This window comes from Falco punctatus, assembly GCF_963210335.1.
Source record: "Falco punctatus genome assembly, chromosome: 1".
In the NCBI taxonomy this organism is placed as follows: Eukaryota; Metazoa; Chordata; class Aves; order Falconiformes; family Falconidae; genus Falco; species Falco punctatus.
Genome location: NC_137580.1, coordinates 47,438,528 through 47,461,516, shown reverse-complemented (window position 1 = coordinate 47,461,516; position 22,989 = coordinate 47,438,528). Strand labels below are relative to the sequence as shown.

Genomic DNA, 22,989 nt, shown 5'->3' with positions numbered 1-22,989 from the left:
GGGAGCCCCACCTCAGCTCACATATGGGTTTCAGTCCTTTCCCATTATGCTGGAGGTAATTCTGCTCCTGGTTGTCTCTCCAGTTCTGTCTCCTGCTGTCATGGACCTGGGTTGCTGTTGTAGCCTTATCTCCTGACTGGACTTCCTGGGTGGACCCCAGACCTGACTTGCTTCCTTGCTTTGTCTAAGAATGACTTGCTGTCAGCAGAACCTGTCACTACCGTTGACCTTGTCACGTTCAGATAACCTTGCTGTTATGACCTTGTCACCAACAGCCTGGTTGGTGAGGGCACTGCCTGTGCTTTAATTACCTTTGGCTCCTCATTTCTCTTCCTTCCTGGAGTAGCCACACTTTTGTTCCCTGATCATTTCTTTGTGGATTATTAATAGTGCATAGGTCAAAATTTATGAGCTATAGACCCAATCCAACCTATGCTCCTGGCCACAGAACTCAGTGTAAAAACAGGGATTACAGTAGAGCTTGCATGACGACAAAATTTGCATGTGTGTTTTTCACTCCAAAGTTTTCAAGTACATCTGACAACAGTACCTTAAAGGTTACTCACCTTGCTTTGGATCTTTTGAGCCTGGAATGCCGGTTTACTGTTCATACTGTCATGTGTGTTCTGCAGTTCAAACCAAAAATACATTATTTCGTATCAGAGACAGACTTTCAAGTAATCAGCAAAATTATTAGATATTTACCAAAAACCACTCTTGAATATTCATCTAGTGTAACAGACAATCATAGGGGACATATTTTGCAATTTTTATATCCACAAAAACTTGCTATGTACACCCAGCTTAGTGGGAATATTTCATATCAAATGACCATACAAAGGTAGGTCCAAATATTGACTAAAATTTCTTGACTAAAATAATGCTAAAAAAGTGATGTTTTGTCTATGAAATATTACCTATATATGAATATATTCAGCTCTTAACTGAAATAGATCTTGGGAAGACAAAGTATGGTGTCAAAGCACACTTCATGAAATTATTAAATAGTGGTAGAATTCTACTGATGGTTATTAAATTAATTTCATGGTGTTAGCTATAGATACTGATGTGAAAGTGTCTGGTATCATGGGGATGAACACAGTGAATAAAATATGAAGATGTGATGTTGAAATGAATATATTACATACATAGTTTGGTGACGTAGTTATGAATTGGGAATCAACCAAATCAACCAAAGCAAGAATTCTGTACGAATGGGACCATTATTCCCTCAGCTTGGCTGCTCTGTGGCATAAAAGTTAATGGAAAAATAATATGTGGGTTTAGAGAAAAATTGTCCATTTGGAGGAGCATCACAGGAAGGCTGCTTGTCTCAAAATTAGGAGAATAATAAAGCATCACCAGAGGTATAAGAAAAGGGGATTGTGCATCATGCATCCAAAGAGGCAAATGTTAGTATACGGATGTGAAATGACAGTACAGCTATAAATGGTAGCACTTAACTCCTAACCCCAAACAAACAAAAATTTTCAAACACTGTGAGATATTTTTAAATACTCCAGTCATTTTTCATCTTCATACTGGGGGATTTTTAGGTAATAAAAAAATCTTTGTAGCATACCTCTCTCTTTTCAGGCTTCATGGTTGCACACCTGAACTGGTCAGCATTTGCTTTCAGGAGCAGATCCTAAAATTAAAGCAATTAGCTTAAACAGTAGGGTACATTTAAATTGTCCAATAAGAATTTTCTGTCTAGAAAAGCCTTGCAGCCCCAAGCAGTGTATTCATTTGTTTCCAATGAATGAAATCCTGACTTAGTATTGATAGGAATTTTCATTCCTGATTGAAGACTTGAAGTAGGCAAGTCTTGATTTTCTACATCTGCCTGGTTATATCCTTTGCATAGGGCATCAGGCCTTTGATAGGTCTGCCCATATGAAACATGTTGCTCCTAAGGAATTCAGCTTAAAAGCCTCATTATTATCTATGGCACATTAGTACCATAGGTGGTAACTGTTTCCACACAGCTAAGAAACAATGACTTTGTTTCTGAGTTAAATTAGAAGATCATGATCAGGCATCTCAGCTCCTAGTGTTGCTCCAACAGGCACACCCCTAGCAGTAATTCCACCTGTCATTTTAAAGGGGGAAGTACAGGCAGCCGTGTTTCTACTGTTTGGGTATTTCTTTTGTTTGTAAACCAAATCTCTAATCAAAGCTGTGAAAAACAGATTAGATTTTCCAATGGCTTTCTGGACAGCAGCTGTCCATAACTCACTGAACAGGATTCATCTAGAGTATAGCTTCCAGTGTTCTCCCTCCTTACAGATGATCAGACATGGTACTTACAATGACAGCTATAGCTTCTGCAAAAATGCTAAGAAACAAAAGGTATTTTTAATGTGTATTTCTTTTAGGACCTAACATTTCAGCTTGTTCAGCAAACAGTCTAGGGAACTGACCTTTGTGAATGCTTTGGATGCGTTTTATAACATTCCAGAGGCGACAAAAACTGCTGTTATTGCAGCTATAATTTCTGTGGTGTTTTTCCTTTGTTCCTTGTATTCATGCATTTTCTCCACTGAACAATGGGGCTGGTTGTTAGGTGATTTTATAGTTGTCATAGATTTTTGACAATATAGGCACTGTGATATGTTGCCTCCCCCCCCCCCCCCCAACCCCCACCCCCCGCCCTGTTTTTCTAGGAAGTTTGTACGTACAAATAAGCACACAGAGAAACAGGCGTGTGCTTTCTCCACAATATGGAAAAAAGGATAAAAAATGTTGTATTTTTTTATAATGAAATATCAAGCATAGGTAATATGATGGGCCAGCAAAAAGAATGCAATGTTTATCCCACTAGAGTCCACCACAGATTAAAGCATTTACTATAGTTTAGGAACAGAATCCAATGCCCCTTTCACAAGGACATGAGGAGAGCCCAGAACAGTGATAAATGAACTTGTACTGGCTAGTGAAAGCTAGAGTAAGGCATTTTCAAAATGGTGGTGGGAGAGTGCAGATAAAAAGGAGTCAAATAGGACACCTTTTATCAAGCTTATACTGTTACTCGATTGGATATGGTGATTGCAGTGTGGGGAGGAAGAAATACAGTGGAAACTGACATTTAATTAATTCCCTTCCAAGGAGAAGACAACAACAGTCTGCTTTAACTATGATAGGAACTAACTCATTGAACAGGATTCATATCAAAGTTTGGATCAAATAACTAGAGATGTGTCTTTGTTTTTCCAGGCCCTCCCTTCTCCTGCTCTCTTAACACACAGACCATGTACTCTGCTTCTTTACAAATCATGATGACTTCCCACTCTCTCAGTCTGCGGAAAGAAGGAGTATGGAGTCTGTGCAAAAGAGAAGTCATAATCTGCTGATACTTTAAAACAGTGGGTGATGATGTGTGGTTATTTATCAGTTACTATAGAAAACAAACAAAAATATTGAACATATTTTGTATTTGAGCCCTTATTAAGTGAGTACCTTAAATACCCACATATCCTGTGGGAGTAAAAGAGCCATCAAACTATTTCAAGCTTGTGAAGACAGTAATCATGCTTCTGCTACCTTACATAGCTACTTGCATAATTTCTCACATGGTATATATAGTGAATAAAGGAGGACCTTGCCTCAGACAATTAATAATAAAATAAGGGAAAAGGGTGATAGAACAGAAGAGAGGATACAAACTTCATGACTCTAGAGAACGAGCCAGGAGCTATTAGTACAAAAGCAAATATGGTTCAGATAAATTTCTAAGACTTATGAAAATGGAATATTACAGAAGAAACAGTTTAGAAGAAAAGAAAGACTAGAATAAGAACACAACGCACTTACTTCTGCTTTTCGGCGATTTTTTCTTTTGATTTCCTCCAGCTGCTTTTTTTCCTTTGGAGGTTTGTAGGTGCTTGAAGGAACCTATAGTAAAAAGAAATAATGTCTAAAATATGGGGTATAAGACATTTCAAGCAACACATTCTTGCTGGAAAAAACCCCAAACATTCACTTTTACTGTAGAACAGCTGCAGTTATTTTTAAAATATTGATTCTTTTCTATTAATGCCAGTGCAGAAAGCATGGACAGATTCCAATTAGCTGGGACTACCCAGGCTTTTCAGTTATGTCCAATGTAATATAACCCCTAGTCAAAAGACCAGAAAGAAAGAAAAATCTGAAACTAGTACAAGAAATGCTAAAGAAATTATGAATCCTATAGGCCCTATCAAGGCAAAAAAAGTTGCCAGAAGGGGAAAAGTTTTGTTTAGTAACTCATAAACTTCAGATTCACAGTCAGATAGGACAGCTGAATAAAGTTAAGCTGTGGAGCTCTCTGGCACAGTGTGTGGTACTAGCAACAAGTTATAGAGACTCCAGAGAAGTTTAGAGAAGATAAATCTTGAAGTTTATTAAATACTTGAACTTCATTGTAACTGAGGAAGTCTTTGAGCTGAAATGGTGGAAGACTGAGAAGGCAGCTGCAGAAAGCAGCAGCTATGCTTGTCCTGTCCCTGTAGTGTTCCTAGACATCTGTCTTAGTACTGCTGGAGAAAATACACTGTGTGGAATGAGCCATTGCTCTGGTTTACTATGGCTGTCCTAATGTCTGTGTAAGGGAACACTACTGGAGGTGTACATTAAATGTTTGGAGGTAGAGGACTGAGAGGGCCCTCCTAGCATTAGTCAACAATTTGGGAAAGCATTCACATGTCAGAAAGTGCTACAGAAAAAATGACGAGGAAAGACATTGTCTGGCTGCCACATGGATCAATAGGAGACAAGGGACTGTATGGTTTTGAGTTGGGCTGAAACTTCTGGGGGATTTCAGTATTTGCTTGGCCAATACATTTTGCCCAGAAGTAAACTCCAAAATGTTTCTTTCCTATGTGGGTCAGATAGTCTGCCAGTTTACTGGACATCTGCTTAAATACTTATCTTGCTAAAAATGTTCTAGCTCAATTAGAAGTTACAGAATTAATTCAAGAATTAATGGGAAAAACCTATAATCTGTATTGTACCAGAGGTCACTTTAGAGAACATAGGGATCCCATCCAGCTTTATTGAACTATATAAAGAGCTACGCTTTGAAAAACTCATGAATCTGATGTACTTTCACTGCCTTTGCTATTTGACATTGTTTGCTGGCAAAACAAATGCACAGACAGAAGAAGCTAGCAATTACATGCACTGGTGAGACTACTCAAATATTTTTGTGAGCTTTTTAAGTTAAGTAGAACTGAAAGTGTTTCCCAGCAGTATCTAAGCAATTTTATCGTGCTTTTTATCTATTAAAGCCCAGAGAATTTGCAAAGGGTTGCACAGGCAGTGAGTATCAGTTTATTTCACTCTTCTCCCTAGCCATGTGCTTTACCTGCAGAACTGGACTCATCTGCCAGCGTAAGATGAAAATCTCTCCTCAGAAACTGCTATGCTTATTCCAAGTAATTTAAGGAGGAGATTTTCGAATCAGTCAGCTCTGTTTCAAAAATGAACTTAGCCTTGAAACTTAGTCCTCAGATACCATGGTGATTGATGAGTACCAATCAAAGAGACAGACAGACACTACAGCAATTACCCAGTTGCTAGAAGAGGATGAATAAGTCACTATAAGTAAATTGTAAATTCCAGCATTAGAGACATGAAAAAGGCCAAACCGTACCTACTTAATCCTAACGTGAAAAAAGGGGGCTGTGAGTAAGAGACAGCAACTTTGCTTTTCCTCTCCAGTCAGTGATCAGGCTCACCTATGCTTTCTGGATATCCTTTAACCAGAGGTTTATTTAGGGAGTGGGTACCACAAGAAGATTAAGGAAGAACAAAATGAATAATCACTTAAAGCTTCAGTAGTCATCACTCTTCTATTTTTTTAAAGTTACTGTTGTAAGATGGACAAGAGCAAGCTCATGCAATACTAGTGTATTAAGAGCTTCTATTCTTATATATAACCAGAACATAAAGATAAATACATTACTTGGTCTATATATTTGCAAACAAAATCCTCTGTATTGGCCAAATGAATTCACCCATTTAATTATTTTAAATCAGCAACTCCACTCATGAAGCACAGCTGAAATAATCAGGAAAAGATTTTAAAAATACACTAAATCTGACTGAATGTTATTACAGTAACATCTCAGTGCAGCCTTTTTATTTTTTTAAAATACATTATTGGTTTACAGAAAATCTAAAATTAAAATAATTGCATAATCTTATTATTCTAGTACAGTGGTGACATTAAAATAATGGATTTATTTGTAACTCAAGGTCAAGATATCCAAGGAAGTTAAATGTGTCCAAATAATTTTGCATGTTATCAGGTTTAAGCACCTGTCTCCATTTGTTTCCTTTGCAAACTTCAAGCTAAAGCACTCATTTTTGTTTGTAGAATTGTATTTATGAAGTGTGTATGCATATCTGCATGCTTGCATGTGCATACGTGCATTAGTGTGCAAAGAACAGCAGAGAGAATTTATAATTGTGCGACCAATATTTAGAGTGAAATGTTTAATTATTAAATTTCAAAATTAAAGCATTTTTCCTTTTCACTTAGTGTTCCCCATTTCTGACGAATGTTTATGATAATGAATGATTATCCTAACCTTCTAGGCCTATGTTACTCCAAAAGACCTTTCCAAGGTCAGTGGAGAGTCCCATCTCAGTATAGATCATAAGGCAACAACCCTGCCTCCTGCAGTAACCCACATCTCCAGTCCTCTCCTGTGAAGGAAGCCTATGTTCATGGTACAGGACAGCAGTACCATCCCAGCTCCTGAACTAAATGTATGTAACACATCTCATCTTACTTTGCATTTTGTCCCTACTATGGAACATAATGACAACTAGCAGAAAGAAATACCTAAAATAATAATCTTATTAATCAGAATGAATTAATTTCACCATAGGGATGCAATAACTGATCAGTAGTCATTGCTCAGAATCTAGATGCCTCTGTATGATTTCACAGAGCTGTTTCAAAGCTGAGCAGTAACTACGCCTGTAGTTATTGTGACCATAGTCCCTGCTAATACACCACATGACAAGTTCTTTGACAGACGTATGAGAACCATGAGAAAAAATGGGATATCTCATAAAATGAACAACTCTGTGAGAAAATGGGTGAGAAAATTTCTGCAGCAGATTATGGGAAATTATCTAGATGAGCTTTATTCCCGTGCATTCCTCTCAATTACATACAACTCTCCACCGTACAGTAGCCAAAACTATGGCCTGCTCTCACTTTTCTAACTCTTTCTTGCCATCTGGACTGTCTTTTCAGTCTCTGTTCATTTCAGGATCTAAAATGGGAATACTGGCAACAATATGGCAAATTAAAGTGAAGCTTAATTTGCTGAGATAGGTACAGAAATGAGCACAACATATGTCACCACTACACTAATGGGTTTTAGATTCACACAGCTTTTACATTTGCGGACTTGGCCAGAATGTAAACCAAATTTAGTATAATCCTAACAACACAAATGAACTTCAGTAAATGCATCCGCTTTAAAGCAAATTTATTCTAAGAGGGTCTGCACAGCATAAACGTACTAAAATGACAGCAATATGACTCATTTGTATACTGATTAAGTAGTTATTAAATGCAGTTTTTCAGAGCCTGGTATTAAGCTGTTTCAATGTAAAATCCCATTAACTGTATAACACAGCACCATTAAATTGCTCTGCCATTCTAAGATGTAAATGGTTTCTAAAAGCATTCAACACATGTATTATTTAAAACCTGAAGTGCTAATACAAGGTGGCAGGTAATGCCCAAAACTATGACTTCCAAGCTCACTTCCCACTGCATTTAAATATAGATGATTTTGGATTCTTTATTAAGTTAGTCATAGCAGCTTGATCCCAAATCCTGTTTGCCTTACCCCAGTGAGCTAACTTAAAACCAATCGTGTGTCTCCAATTTGTACCCATGTAACTAAAGCACAATCTTAGACAATGAGTAAAACAATAGCTTAGCATTTCAAAGATAAATTTAGTATCATTTATATACAAGCAATCAATTTCAACTGAAAAACCTTAATTTTAGAGATTCAACATTAATGCACATAGAAAGGAATAAAATTCCACCCTCAGGAAGGAGCTGCAAACATAAAGAGTCCATCTCATCTGCAGTGAAATTGCTTTGCCATTTATTTTACTGAGAGTTCATCTACAAAAAATCTAAGCTTATAAAAATTTTCATTTGAATGTTCATTTCTTACCTGCTTCAGTGCATTATCCAAAGCAAACATCTTACAAATCCAAGGACAACCAGAAACACTTGTATTAGTGCTGTCATCAGTCTGTACCCATTGTATAGTTCTACCTCCTGAAGTCACAGAACAACTGCAGGAAGCAACCTTTTCCCTTTGCTTTGTTTGGCTTACAGTTTGCTTACAAAACATTCACTGAAATGCAAATAATTAGTTTGGGCTTTTTTAGAAATCTGACCTTCAGTACCACAATATTACAAAAATCTTTGTTGATCTGTCAAAGGTTGAAGATTGTCTATAATTATTTTTAAGGAGACTATTAACTCCCCTACCATGATTTTGTGCACAAGCATACATAAATCTCAAAGCATAAAAAACTCACCGGTGGCCTTTTTTCCAGTACTGGTATTGGGAGAGGTATAGGAATGGCACGTGGTCTGGGCACAGTCAAATTAAATTCCTTTGGGTGAGTGACCATCGAAGTCTTGACAGTAGTAGTACTGTTGTTTAATTTATCTGTGAGCTGTTCAATCAGTTGCTGTACTTTTGGCTGCCATCTTAAAAAAAAACCAGATGTTTTAGATTTATTTAGTTTTTTTCACACAAACTTACAGTATATGAGGTTGGCACTGGTGCAAATTCTGTAATACTTTCAGCCAATCAATTTTAATAAAACTGACCTATGAATTTGTACTCATGATTTAGTTGGACTGTGTTATTTCACCTCTTGATAGATGCTAGTCCATTCAGACTACTAGTGGTGAAATACCCACAGTTTTTACTGAGTAAGCAGCTACCTCACCAGTTAGTTTTGCAGCAGCACCAGACTGTGAATCAGAAAGGCAGCTGTCATAAGCTAAGTACACACTTAACATACTTAGATGAAGAGACTGTGAACAAACAGTGGTCTGAGTATTGCCTCTTTTACCAACTGACAGCGTACACATAGATCAACCTCAAAGCACAGGCAGTTCTATTAAAAAAAATAGTAAGATGTGAGGACTTTGGTGGATTAGCAAATGAACCCTCAGTGAACCCTGTGGGGCAGCCAAGATGATTTTGATTTCTCTGTGTTTGGATTTTGGCCTGTATGAAGGTTCAGCATTCTTCCAAGGAATGACAGAAAGGTGCAGAATTCAAGGTAAGACACAAAGAGGTAATCACAGGGCTAATTATGGTGACAGCTTCATGTCAATTATTCCTCCTCTATATGTGTTCTATCCTTAGGCATTACACATGCAGCGGAGCTTTCCCAGAACCTAAAAAGCAGCTGACAATGCAGATTTACAGTAACTTGCTTATGTGACTTACTTTAGCTAGCACTGTCATTATGGCATGAAGCTTGCGAGTAACTTCTGCAATTAATGCAGCTCCATTAAAATAAATAGGACTTTTTATATTAACCTCATTGACATTAAAAAGACATATTTAAAAGAATTTAAGCTATTAAACTGATTAAACTGATCAGTGCATTCTCAGCCCCCGAAGGAAGTTTCAAACCCAGTAACCAAATATGGTCTTTAACATTACATCATGGAATCACAGAATCATTTAGGTTGGAATAGACCTTCAAGATCACCAGGTCCAACCATTAACCCAGGGCTGCCAAGTCCACCACTAAACCACGTCCCCAAGCACCGCATCTATGTGTTTTTTAAACACTTCCAGGGATGGTGACTCCACCACCTCCCTGGGCAGCCTGTTCCAATGCTTTACCACCCTCACAGTGAAGAAATGTTTCCCAATATCCAATCTAAACCTCCCCTGGTGCAACTTGAGGCACTTTACTCTTGACTTGTCACTTGTTATCTAGGAGAACAGACTGACCACCACCTGCCTACAGCCTCCTGCCAGGTAGTTGTAAAGAGCAAAAAGGCCCCTCCAAGCCTCCTTTTCTCCAGGCTGAACAACCCCAGTTCCCTCAGCCGCTCCTCATAAGACTTGTGTTCCAGACCCTTCCCCAGCCCCATTGCCCTTCCCTGGACACGCTCCAGCACCTCAATGTCCCTCTTGAAGTGAGGGGTCCAAAGCTGAACCCAGGATTCAAAGTATGTATTGTATTAGAATATACAGTTCTGTATAACTTATATTTACTACTTCTAGGCAAAATGTGTTTGTTACATTGAATGTAACTGACTGTGAAGGACAGGTCCAATAAGCTTAGTGTAGTTTAAATAAGGAATAGATTAAGCATCTGCTTGCATGCATATGTACATACAAAACCTGCATGGATATGTGCGTATATATCTATGCATCTCTGTATCTTTACTATTGTAAGCATATGTTACAATTAGAATCACTACAATGGAATATATTGAGTCCAATTCTGACTTCAAATATATCGCTGCAGTTCCTGTAGAACTCAGTGGAATCTGGAGCACTGCAAGCCAAATCTCTACTACACGTTTGTTAATTTGGCATAATCTACATAGTATGAAAGGATTAATTCTACTGACTTTGATATGGCAGAGCTAGATGCCAACTCTTTTTCAGCTGGTATTATTTGTAGCATATTTTTGTCTAACAGTGCCATGACCTGCGTTAATCTATACTGCACTGAGGAGGATGTGTGACTGCAGCAATATCAGTGTACCAATGCTAGCTCTAATTTATCTTTCCTGGGTAAAAACAAGAGCGGAAAAGTGACACAATAGGCTGCAGAGCTACTGATTCTCCACATGAAAATGTTTCAGTTTGGCAAGGGTCCTCATGCTACTGTATCGCCACCTAACCAATGTGTGGACACACCTGGCACCTCAGACCACCTGAACTGTTAAATGATGCTGCAATTGACCTAATGATTTTAAAAGACTTGTTTACATGCTTATCTGATTTCCTCAGATGGCATTTGACCACTGGCATAAACAAGTCTGTGCATAAAGACATACTCAGGATGCCAAACACCTTTTTTCAAATACTTAATGTTAGACAGATGTTGAAGTGACTTATGACGAGGCACAAGTCTAGCTCTGTGAGATAATCTGAACCTTCTACTTTTTAGAATTTTTTTTTCAGAGTATGATGTTTGATCTGTTCAGGGGCACCAAGAAGCAAATATACCACAGCTGAGAAAGGACTTTTCTATGAGAGAACCTTGCCTCTGGGTAAGTAAAAGGGATTACTACAGTCTCACAAAGACAAGAAGGGTTCTGAGTGACTTCAATATGAGAGACACTTTAAGAGCAAATTGAGCTTTCAGGGGGGAGCTTTCCTCAGCTTTTAAACTTTGAGGCGGCCACAGGCTACTTAAGTACTGCTTACCTTAGCAGTAGATCAATCCAGTTCTCTTTTACATACTCTGAATCGTAGAAATGACTCCATTCATCTTTTATCCACGTGTTCAAATACAAGGTATTGAAGAAGAATCTAAGAAACTAATAATAGGTAGTTTCTTTTAAATATGAATACTGAATACTGGAGGCATGGTATATATAAGACTACAAAAAAGATAAGTTGCTTTTACTACAAACAATGCTGAAGAACTTGCTTGTATTTTACCCTGTAATTATAATCATAGGTGCTTGGTATTTGTAGATTTTTCTTAGTTCTTAGGACAGCCCCATGTCTTTCAGCCCTATTTTGTAGAACACTAATAGATAATAAAATATTTTCAGTGGCCTAAAAAAAAATCCAGGAGCTACAACATGGGAATGTGTTAATGCAGCTTTAATTTGCTTCAAATATTGTGAAACAAAAGTTTTTATTGAAAATGAAAGTAATTACTATTGCAATACACTGATTTTAGTATAATTATACAATAGAGATTCAGAGCCTAATATACCCACAATCAGCTCCTGATTATCTATAGCTGGATGATCCACGGTGCCCAGAAACATGGCAAGCCTCGTACTGTACCTGAACTATTTAATTTGCTATCAGCTCCCTGGGAACTGGGCAGGGAGAACTGCTGAGAACTAAAGTAACTGCTGTACAATATGGTTTCTTCTTTTGTTGAAATATAATTAATTGGCATATTCCCATTAAACTAGAAGACTGAAATTTGGCACACTTACACATTGTTGGGCTCTACATGCTGGAGAAATAGCAACTAACACTTGAATTTTTGTTTCCCACTGGAGTTCACCAGAAGGTCAAGAGCCTTTCTTTAAAACCTGAACTGTTCAAATGGCCTTATGCAACACTCTTGAAAAATGGCACTCAGATTCAGTCTGTATCATTTACAGCAACATAAATTCCAAACTTGAACATGAACTTTTTCATTAAAATTCTTGGAAATGAAAGTACAAGCAAGTATCATGCTGAAATAATCCCCATAACAGAAAAGAGCACACTACATAATATTGACATTATGAGACATACTGGAAAGCAATGTGCAGTCACTTGAGAAGCTTTCAATGGAGACTGCAGAACTTACTAGTCCAGACTTGGTATCAGCCCCATCTTGGGTTGGTTTCCACAGAGTCATATAGGTCTTTGTACTGAGTTTTTAGTTCTGGAGGACTACCAAGGAGCTTCTTTCTTAATTCACATGTGGTGCCAGGCCCAAGGTGGCTTAGAGCTTTGTGAATAATTCGGCTATAAACAATTCAGATTTGACTCAAGGTGTTTGCTGCAGATGTTCAAGAGGTGCAGAAATCCTACTAGTTGAAATCTGTAGTCTCGATGTGACCATTTCCAAGGAATTAACCTGTAATTTTAGTCTTATTTTCATCTATTATGCTTTTGGTAGAGTCAAAAGACTGATGAAGGACTAAATTAATATTACCCCCTTGGATTCCCATTCCTGTCTAGAAACTACTGCCCTTCCCCAAAACTGCAGCCGCTGGCACATCAACACACCATCCAAAAGAAGATATTTAATCCCTAAAAGTATGACTATAAACTAGGCCTTGAATTGTGAAGGAGTTTGTTTTCTGGTGCTTCCAGATTCACTGGAGTTTGCTAAGTGTATGGTAAGGGATGCATTTAATCCCGTTGGTCTAGAAACTCATTCATCCTTCTGGAGGATCTTCCTCTGCAGTGCATGCATGTTGGATTACATTTTTCATCTAACATAGCAACTTCTACTTATGCAAAGTATAAATAAAATGCTAGAAGTCTAGACAGAGTTCACTCTGCAACAGAACTGACGCACGGTATATATGCTACTTCTACCAGTTATTGTAGCAATATTTTACATCCAGTTATCCCAGCTGTATATAGGATTATAGACCTAGTGACCATGTCCCTGCCAAAGTACTCTTCTTACCTTACAGAAGGCCCTGACTATACACAAAGTTTATAAAAAATATGTTTTTAAACAAATGTAAGCAGTAATACAGGAGTGGACTGAACATGAGCTGATATACTTAAAATGAGGCAGACCTGAGGGGTGAAGCTAGTTTCAAATTTCTAGGTATTGAGAGAGCTCACAGAAGAAGTTGATGCAGAAATACTGCACGTGTGATCTGTAAATCCTCCAGTTTTCTTTCACTAGCTTTCATTTAATCTCAGAGGGACCTGAAACTCCTCCCTCTCTGTGTCCTCAGGATTCCTCTTTTATAGCCTAGTCCATCCTCAGAGGCTTCAGTCAGTTTTCTGCCACATTGCCACATGAAACTAAGCCTCTGAACTGTTGTTTCAGCTCTCCCTGACTGATCTCCATCTAGTCTTCTAAATATTTGCTGTAACTATCTTTCACAAGGTACTTGAAACTCAACTACCTCTTCAAGGCAGACGAAACTATAATAAAGGCACACAGTCACCAAGTTCTAGCTGTTGTATTTAACAGGGCTATGGACCCCTGGAGGCCTCCTGCTGCAACACCAGTTATGTACTGGTTATTAATATTTCACACTGTATTAAGACAAATGAGTAATTATGTGATTGATAAATGCTATCACGTACTCCTAGGAGGTACAGAGAATGGTTAAGTGTGTAATCAGATATCAACACTGTGATGTATATTTTAGTACTGTTGTAGTCACAGTCCCCAGAGAAACAGTAAGGATATGCCCCAGTACGCATAGAGAAGGCTTTGAATGCAGCTCTGAAACAGTTATCCAGGCAATGCAGAGACTGCAAATGGCAATGCAGGATTACCAGACATCATTTCTGACCAGATTCTGCCTGAGCTGAAGGCCACAGTCTTGGTATTGATAATCCATATCACAGATGGCAAATGTAGGCATAATAATACCCATGAAGCCATAGCACATTTAATTTCTTAACAACAAAAACTTTTGTGTTTTGTGAACTGAATTGCTAGGAAAAATCCCTTATATTTCTGTTTTGTCTTTGGCCACCTGTGACACAGCTGGCAATCCCAGTATCAGCAGCTCTTGCTTTTACAGCAGCAACATGTGGCTTGAAGTTCTCATGGATTTCTGTTTGGATGTTACCAGCATCTGTCTCCTTAGAAAAGTCACTGGACAGTCATTTTGGTAAGAGCATTATTCTGCTTACTCCTTTGTCTTGAACGTTCCAAGAGTTTCACTACTCACAGATCATGATAACCAAGATTCAATTCCCTTCTAGAAAAGCAGTGGAATTACACCAGAAATTAACTGTATCCATTTTTACTATCTTAATATACTCTGGCTGTAGTAAGACAGGTGCGTATAATTAAAGACTGTTTTGTAATGCATTTTTACAGGTGGGCTGAATTGAGATTTTGCTTTTGAGAATTTGAATGTGCCCTGCTAATTTTTACACAGTAGGATTGTATAGATTTCTAAAAACAAGTAAAAAATGGTAAGTTTCCTCATCTGGTATTAGCGTTACATCCATGTAGTCATTTGCAGAACTGGAATCCTTACATTCACAACATAAGCTTTTGACTCTTAAGGAAGTAACTGCAAGAAACAGCAAGTTCTGCTTTTCCACACAGATCAGCCACTACCTGAGAATGCTATTATTTTGTCTGTACACATCTACAGCTATTTGCTGTAGTAGCAAATGCAATCAAGGAAGCTTCTGTCCACTCTTCATTGTCTGATTCTTTCCCTCTTATTATAGTTTAGTTCTTCAGCTATGCTAGCTCAACCACCTGTAGGATTGTACTTTTCGGCTGCAACAGAGAAACGAAGGGGAAGGCAAGAAGCTCTTAAGGCTTTCCTATGAAGAAACTGTAATCTATTTTGAGGATCCTGAGGGAAAGGTGTAGAGAAGAGTGTCCTAGCATGGTGTCAGGTCCTTCTGCCATTGCATGACCCAATTTGGACTTTTTTCACCTCCATGTCCACCATGAGGCTGATCTTGTCCTGCTTCTTACTGATCTTGTCCTACTATTCCTACCTCATTGTAACACCAATTACAACACCCAGTTCTTATGTAGTGATTTTCCTTTGCAGATCTCAGAAGTTCTTTATAAAGACCCCTAATGCTGTTAGAAGCAGTCAGAACATGAAGCAGAGCAAAACAGGTTCCTGAACGCTAGAAAGCAAGCACTAGTTATTTTGCATTTTTTACAAGGCAATAATGAAATTATAAAGCTGTTTACTTCAACTTTTTTTTCAATGACGTATTTTCTCTAAGATATAAACCCTTAAATTTTATAACAAATATAAATTAAAAATATGTATGAATAATGGAACAGAGAAATAGGCTTGGGCTTGCAATGCATAGCTAAGTTCTTGGAAGAACAATCACACTGAAGTTACAAAATTGGGCTCTATCCTATGGTTCTGTAATTATACAATTATATATTGTATATATATAAAAATTTTTTGCATGTATTTTTAACATTACAGAATGAGATCCTATGATTTCCTGTTCCAGCAGATGAACATGTGTTAGTGAGATAGCATTATTATTCTGCCTGGATATTCTGTCTAAATGAAAATATTTGAACATGCATCAATCACAGGGAAATACTGTGACTTCAAATTGAATGGATTCCATTCAAGAGAGAGGTCTACTCACAAAAGCCAATCTCATTCAGGTGAAGACTACTCATTTGAATAAGGTTTATCTGTATGATTAAGAAAATTCCACTGTCTGTTATGTGCAGAAAAATGTATTTTTTTATTAAAGTAGATCTATTATAAGCAAATATGTGTGAATAATTTTGCTGCATCTCAGCTGAACTCAGACACAATAGTCATCAGGCAAAATCTACAGGTCAGCATCCTGAAGGAGAATCCCAAATTTCTGGTAACTTCTGTTGCTAAGGCTGCAGATCTATCTGCCTTCTGCTGTTATTGTCTCTGTTGCTGGGGGGACCAAATGCTGCTTCTAAATCCTCTGCTGCAGGTGCATTAGTATAATCTAACATCACTTTGAAGATAAAGATCCTCTTTTAATGCAAGAAAAGAAAACCTAGGTACCATGGTGATGAGGATCTGATAAGATACTTAAGCAAACAAAGTTACATCTAGAGGAAAAAAAGTAGCAGGTGCAGACCATCCCCATAATGCAGCACTTCCCTATCAGAAAAGAGTTATTCCAGACAAGGAAGGAGATATCTGAAAGAGAACATCAGGGCACTGATTCTTAAGCCATATAAACCTAGGTGAATGGAATCAACAACAGAAAACTGGAATGAAGTGGGAAAATTCTGTTGCTAGCTGAATGAGCTCAGGATGCATCCAATCCAGTGGCTTGTGTCTAGGATGTTTACCAAAGAAGGGTCTGGGAAAGCATTTTAGGCAGAGTGATTTGTCTGGCTACCAGATTATGATAATTCTTCCAGCCACTTCTCTGTTCTTTCTAACAGTTAATGAAATGTAACATTTTTGTCTCTGAATGGAAATAATAAAAAACATTCCCTATCAAGCCCATCAAACCAAAGTGAATAGAGCTTTTCTAAAAACATTATGCAGACAACCTAACCTACTCTCTCCCTACATATCACAAAGCAACCGTACTCATTAAAGAGATGCTGGCATCCACATGAACATTCAAAGTCATCAGTATAAGGCTAAACCTTAGCCTTTTGAGTATTAATTACTAAAATTTGCCTATTTATCTCTTGCATGTCATACTTGTTATTGAAACACCACGTTTGGACTATACTTAAAAACATCTGGATGATCAAAGTTCACATATGCTGTGTCACCAGTATTTAATTTTTAGCCAATTTTCCTAAGAAAACAGGGCTTATGAGAAGGAATTGCTGCTCAGTTTGTCCCTCTGCACCTCTTTACAACACAGCTTTTAAGATAATCAGCACTTTCAACCATTTTGAAACAGAAGCAGAAGATATCTGTATTTGTATAAATTTCATTTAAATTAGCAAACAAGTAGTGGAGTGAAACCCAAATTTGTGGCTCCAGAGAAGAAAAAGCAGGCAGAACTTTGTTGTCATGCTTTCTATTTGGCAGCAATGGTTTGATCAATTGCATGTATGTTTTAATGGGTTCATTGGTACATGCAAACGCCAAATGAACAATTGTGGTATTGGGAAGGAGAAGTGATGGAAGGGCAATAGGCTGGATAATCAAAGTGGCAGTGGGTTGTTCAGGGAAAAAAGAACACTAATCAGCAGGAACAACAAGTTCCAATAGGTTCATTGTATATGGAAAAAACTTCTCCTGCCTAAAGTCAAAGAACGTGAGCAGAGCCAAGAGTGACTATGCAAATTAGAAGGACAACTGGAAATCACATTAACTGTAAATCATGTGATTATTCTACCTTCTTAGATTATATAAAATACATTTCCAATTAATCTTTGATTGAATATGAGAGAGTCACTGTTCAAGTATAGAAATGGAAGGTTTTTGTGATAACAAAATACTAATTCTGAATTTAAACAGAAAGTAACACTAATTACTTAATTTAAATTACCCTGAAAGTTGAGAGAAGTCATCTGATTAATCAAACACAATGAATAGATTATTAGTTTTCTTTAAAAAAATATTTTGTAGTTTCATTACCTTTTGCATTTTTGCAGTGTCCTGAGATTTCACAATTCTGCTGAAGTGCTGAAGACCGAGCTCTTCTAGTTGAAAAGTAGCCAGATAACAAATAACTGTCAAAAGATACATACATTTAAAATGCAGCAGGTAATTCTAACAAACCTATACTCTATACTCAGTGTACTCTGGGATTTAGACTGTTACTTTAACTTTAAATAGTCTTCAGTATTGTTTATCTAACTGAGCAACATAATGCTTGACAATGAGAAATTGTAATACAAAGTTATAATGTTAACTCTATGTTCATTATTAGCATCATGACTCTATGCTATAGTTCATATAAATTATTTCCTTTGTGAGTTAGATCCAGCCTAGTGCAAATCTACATGATTTTATAGAATTCTAACAGCTGAGGGTCTAGCCACTCACATTAAAAATGTAAACCAAATGTAGTTATCTGAAGTCATTCACAGAGGTCCTTCTGATACTTGCAAGTATGTGTTTGCAAAACTGGGGGAACTACCATAGTAGTGTCTGGAATCCTGCAAGGCTGGAAGTAAGATCTTGCCATGATTTCACAGTTGTTTCACTATGCCAACATCACCACTAAAATAAGCAGCTCTGTCAACCCCTAATTGCTTGTTCTCATCCTGTCCTTTCACTTCCTGGTGTTTCTTCTCTTGGGCAAGTACAGTCACCCACACAACCAAGTTAAAACAGATTGTAAATTTTACCCTGAAGCACTTTCTTGATCAGTTCACTGGATGTCTGCTAAACACAAGTTCTAACTCCAGAGAAGATATGACACAGGGGTGAGAATGAGTGGCCAGTGATGAGAAAACAGGCACCTTGTTTCTTTGGGTAGTAGTACCAGTTTATACAACAAATATTTGCATAATCCATCAGTGAAATTCTGTTAGTCTGGCAACAGGCAGGGAGAATAGGAGTCAGATGGCTCCTGAGAAACATGACTGAAAAGTTTCTGACATTATTACATTGTTGGAAACAGCTTTTTCATAATGTAGCCAAAATTTTCAGTGTAAGCAAGTTTATTCGGGAAAATTTAACATGAACAGGAGAAATAAAAGAAAGTTTTGATAGTGAATTTTTCAACATACTCTGTTTTTAATGTTTTCAGAGAGGATAGCTCTTATTCTTCTGTTCCAGAATCATAGTTTATCATACATAACGAAAAAAACCCACACTAACAAAACCCCCTAAAAAGTCATATTTCTAGTATGTATTTTACTTTTTTTTTTTTTATTGCAAGTGACCATTTTACAGAGAGTGTTGTAATCTTTGGTTTTATTCTAAATTAGAATAAACCCAAGTCTTTAAATTGTGAAATTCTCTGGGAAATCCAAAACTGTGCAGTTTGATACAGGGTGAGGCACAGGCAGTGCAGTGAGATTTTTGCAGATCTGTAAAGTTCATGAGCTCCTGTACCAGCTTTCATTTGACCATAACCACTTCGATCAATCAGGCTTCACTTGCACTGTAGTATTTTAGCTGCCACCAAACAGTAATGATAAAATCAGTAAATTCTGACCAATATGCTGCAGCCAATTCAGTCTTGTGCTTTAGCATAGCAACATATTTAAGCAGTCTTAGCAGTATATACATTTATCTCCTACAAGCTTTATTAAATTCAAATCTGCTCACACATAGCAACAGCCGTTTTAAGCAGCTTTGATCATTTAAGTGTCAATGCAGCTTGGCAAAGGGAATCACAAGCAGCTTAAAAAAATGTAAGCCAATGACCTTAGACTCTCAACTTGTTGATAAAGGAGAATTTTCCATGGCCTACCCTCTGCCTATGATTAATGGAGGCTTTTGAGTGGACCAGTCCTGACAATCCAATTATAGCAACACTCAGCTTAAAGGTATAATTTATGTGCCCCAGACAGTGAAAAACATGGCTTTGGAGAAATGGAGACAATGAAGCATTACCATTTAGAATATACTCAATACACTTTTAACTTCATCCTTGACAGTTTAGGTTCCCTTTTGTTTGTTATTTGATTTAAATTTCTATACCTTTCCAGACTATGACAGAAGCAACCAGAAATGGCATAAAAAATCAGTACATTTTAAACCACAAGATGCAGATAAACTTGTATTAGATATGGGGGTTTTGTATTTTTCAATGACTTTGAATTAAATTGACTGGACTTTTGAAAGTACCCACAAAGCTTCAGAATGTACCTGACTTACAGAACCAATACCAGTGTGATTTCTGATTCCAGCTTATTTAGCAAGTTAATAAATCAGCCTCAGTATAAGTGTATTAAATGCACAGCATAAAAAAAATTTTAAATTACTTTTTAATGTACTTCTCAATGCCTGAAATAACTTTGGGAGTAACAACAACTCTGATTAACTAGCTCATACTATCAGATACAGTTGTTTTGTAACTGATTCTAACCGAGTAACTAATCAAAGCAAAATAATTGACCTCACTCATGGAGACAGACAGAAGTCTATTTACATCATTGTGATGATCAGTAACAAAGAAACCCACGTATGGATAGAGACATATCCTCAGCAGACAAGAGCTTTGTTACACAATTTCATATCTGAATGGCAGAGATACTAGGTTGCATAGAAGAGAATAAAAGGAAATCACTGAAGAACATTTTTTTAAGTGATGGTTAAACTTTCAAGATACTTCTTCCAGCCACTGAAGCTATTTTTCATCTGCACGTTACCTAATCTGTAGGCATATTCTGCTGAATTTTCTTAGGTAAAATTCCAGCTAACACCTGTGAGAGTCTAGACTAAATAACAATTCCAGGATTTAGGCTTTACATCATATGGTTATTGCACTGGGCACAATGACAGTGCTTCAAATGTAATATAATATTAAGACCTACACTAGTAAAATAATATTTTTAAAAATTTTGTGGTAAGCACATTTGGTGTTTTGAAGAAAACTTACCTATATAGAGATTACGCTCAGAAAACAGGCAGTATCTCCCATCCTGAACAAAAAAGGCATTGACTACTACATCCAATAAGGGTTTATATTCTATGCATCCAGCTAGTGTATCCAACACAAATTTTTCTTCTGTCATGTTAAGAGTCTATAGAGACAGAAAATTAATAATGATTAATGTAATCTGGAAAGAAAATGCTAGTTGTGTACAAATAGAAGTACAATCATTTTGAAGCAAATGGAAAACATGAATAACAAATAGCAGTGCCTTTGGTAGGGCTGATGCACTTCTAATACTACCAAATATGGGCAGCCCTAACAAATTAATGACCCTTGTTAAGTAAAATGTAACCTTCCCCTATGTTAAACTTTCAGTTTATTTGCTGACATACACATTTAGTTAAAAAGCCTTGATATGTGAATATTAACAGTTAATGCAAAGAAAATTGGAAGTTTCTGAGCTATGAGCAATGATTAAGTTTCAGTAAGAGTGTGTGTTTCCAGTAGGAAACGTGTTCTTTGTCAGTAAAGTCTGTGCTACCTGGTGAGATCAGATTCAGGGAAGAACCTGGACAGAGATTGTGGAAAAGACTCTTTAACTGCTACTGTAACCGAATATTGGAGAACATGATGAATTTTAACTAAACCTGTGAGTGCCAAGATTCATGTTAATGCAGACTGGTTCTTATCCAGCTGTCCTCTCGTTCAGTCATAATGTTCATGCAATACCACAAGAGAACAGAAAAAGGAGGGTCAGATGCTCACTGCACACCAGTTGGATCTTACCTTATAATCTCTTTAAAAAGTCTTAATGCTCCTGAACTTTACAGAGTTTCAGTCATAATAAATAACCTGCAGAATATCTGTTACTGCATGAGATAAACTACTAGTATAAACCACTTTCAAACATTGCAATAAAACCTGAGGCCCAGAACAGTTTGTTATTAAAGGAATTGAAAAAGGACAGACACACTATGACAAAATGACAAACAATGCTTCTTTAACTTAAGGAGGTTAGCCAAGAAGCTAAGTGCACCTTCTGAAAACATGTAGTCCACATTTAATATATGATCTCTCCCACAGCTCTGAGATGTGGAAACAACTGAGCTGCAATAATACATCAGATGAGAGGTTCACCTTGCCTAGTAGGCTATCTGCTAGCATATTGATTGCTTTATTTCCCTAATGTGATTAATTTCTAGTTTAAAGGTATTATTAGAGGCTGCTGCATGAAACTATGTGAGTTTTCTGATGTATGACACTATATAGGACTTTGAGACTGAGCAAATACAAGGCAAAAGTTTATAATTACAGTTCTAATTTTCAAATGTAAAAAATTACGCAGAAGCACTCCATGTGTAGTTTCTCACATTGCCAGTCAGAGCAAGAATAACTCTCCTCACGACTCCTGCTCAAAAGCCAGGTTTCGTTCCTTCCAGTTTGTGCATCACCACTAGAAAAAAATAGTGCCTCCATATAATTGTCTCCATATTAATATATATTTATATATGCGTATAGACATACACATCTATGCAGGCAAAATTACACCTGCATAATTTCTTTACTGCCATTGGGATTACACTAATACATCTGACTACCTCTCTAGCAGAACTATAATAGACAATATTAGTAATGATACACATAGAGAATCAAAATCAAGCTCAGTTTGTGCGTTTTAGGTCCTTAAGGCTAATAATAGTTAAAGTCATAGAAAAGCTTTCTTTCTATAACTGAAGTCATCAGGTATGACTCTGAATTATTCTGTGATGCAATATGTTGGATAAAAAGAAATAGAGTGCAACCAAACTATCATTACATGGAGACATGGAAGCTTCACAAAGTTTGCTGGGCAGCACCGGAGACTGAGTGCAAATAAGGAGGATATCACCTACATTCTTAATCAAAGCTCTAGAGAAAGAAGAACCAACAGGTTGTGGTTGAGAAGAGAGAAAGATAAAGGGGAATGCATTTGGGAAAACGGAGTCAACTAGAGAGAGGTGGCAAAGAAGCAGCACAGAGAAAGGAGTGAAAAAGGAAGGTAGTGGAAAACAGGAGGTACAGAAGGGCTTAAATG

General features: G+C 37.2%; 1 protein-coding gene across 7 annotated transcripts in view; it reads right to left on the bottom strand.

Moving 5' to 3' along the window:
* CFAP99 (cilia and flagella associated protein 99) overlaps positions 1 to 22,989 on the bottom strand; it is a 66,491-nt gene that overhangs the window by 30,157 nt on the left and 13,345 nt on the right. For all 7 annotated transcript variants that reach the window (XR_013931852.1, XM_080410573.1, XM_080410575.1 and 4 more), the window contains 7 exons: positions 20,919 to 21,063; positions 17,999 to 18,093; positions 11,445 to 11,557; positions 8,566 to 8,740; positions 3,814 to 3,894; positions 1,583 to 1,648; positions 567 to 626 (listed from right to left, as the gene is read on the bottom strand). Coding sequence is in view for 6 of the 7 variants with exons in the window: in XM_080410573.1 (XP_080266699.1) it covers positions 567 to 626; positions 1,583 to 1,648; positions 3,814 to 3,894; positions 8,566 to 8,740; positions 11,445 to 11,557; positions 17,999 to 18,093; positions 20,919 to 21,063 (735 nt within the window). In the remaining variant the exon portion in view is untranslated. The remainder of the gene's footprint in view (positions 1 to 566; positions 627 to 1,582; positions 1,649 to 3,813; positions 3,895 to 8,565; positions 8,741 to 11,444; positions 11,558 to 17,998; positions 18,094 to 20,918; positions 21,064 to 22,989) is intronic.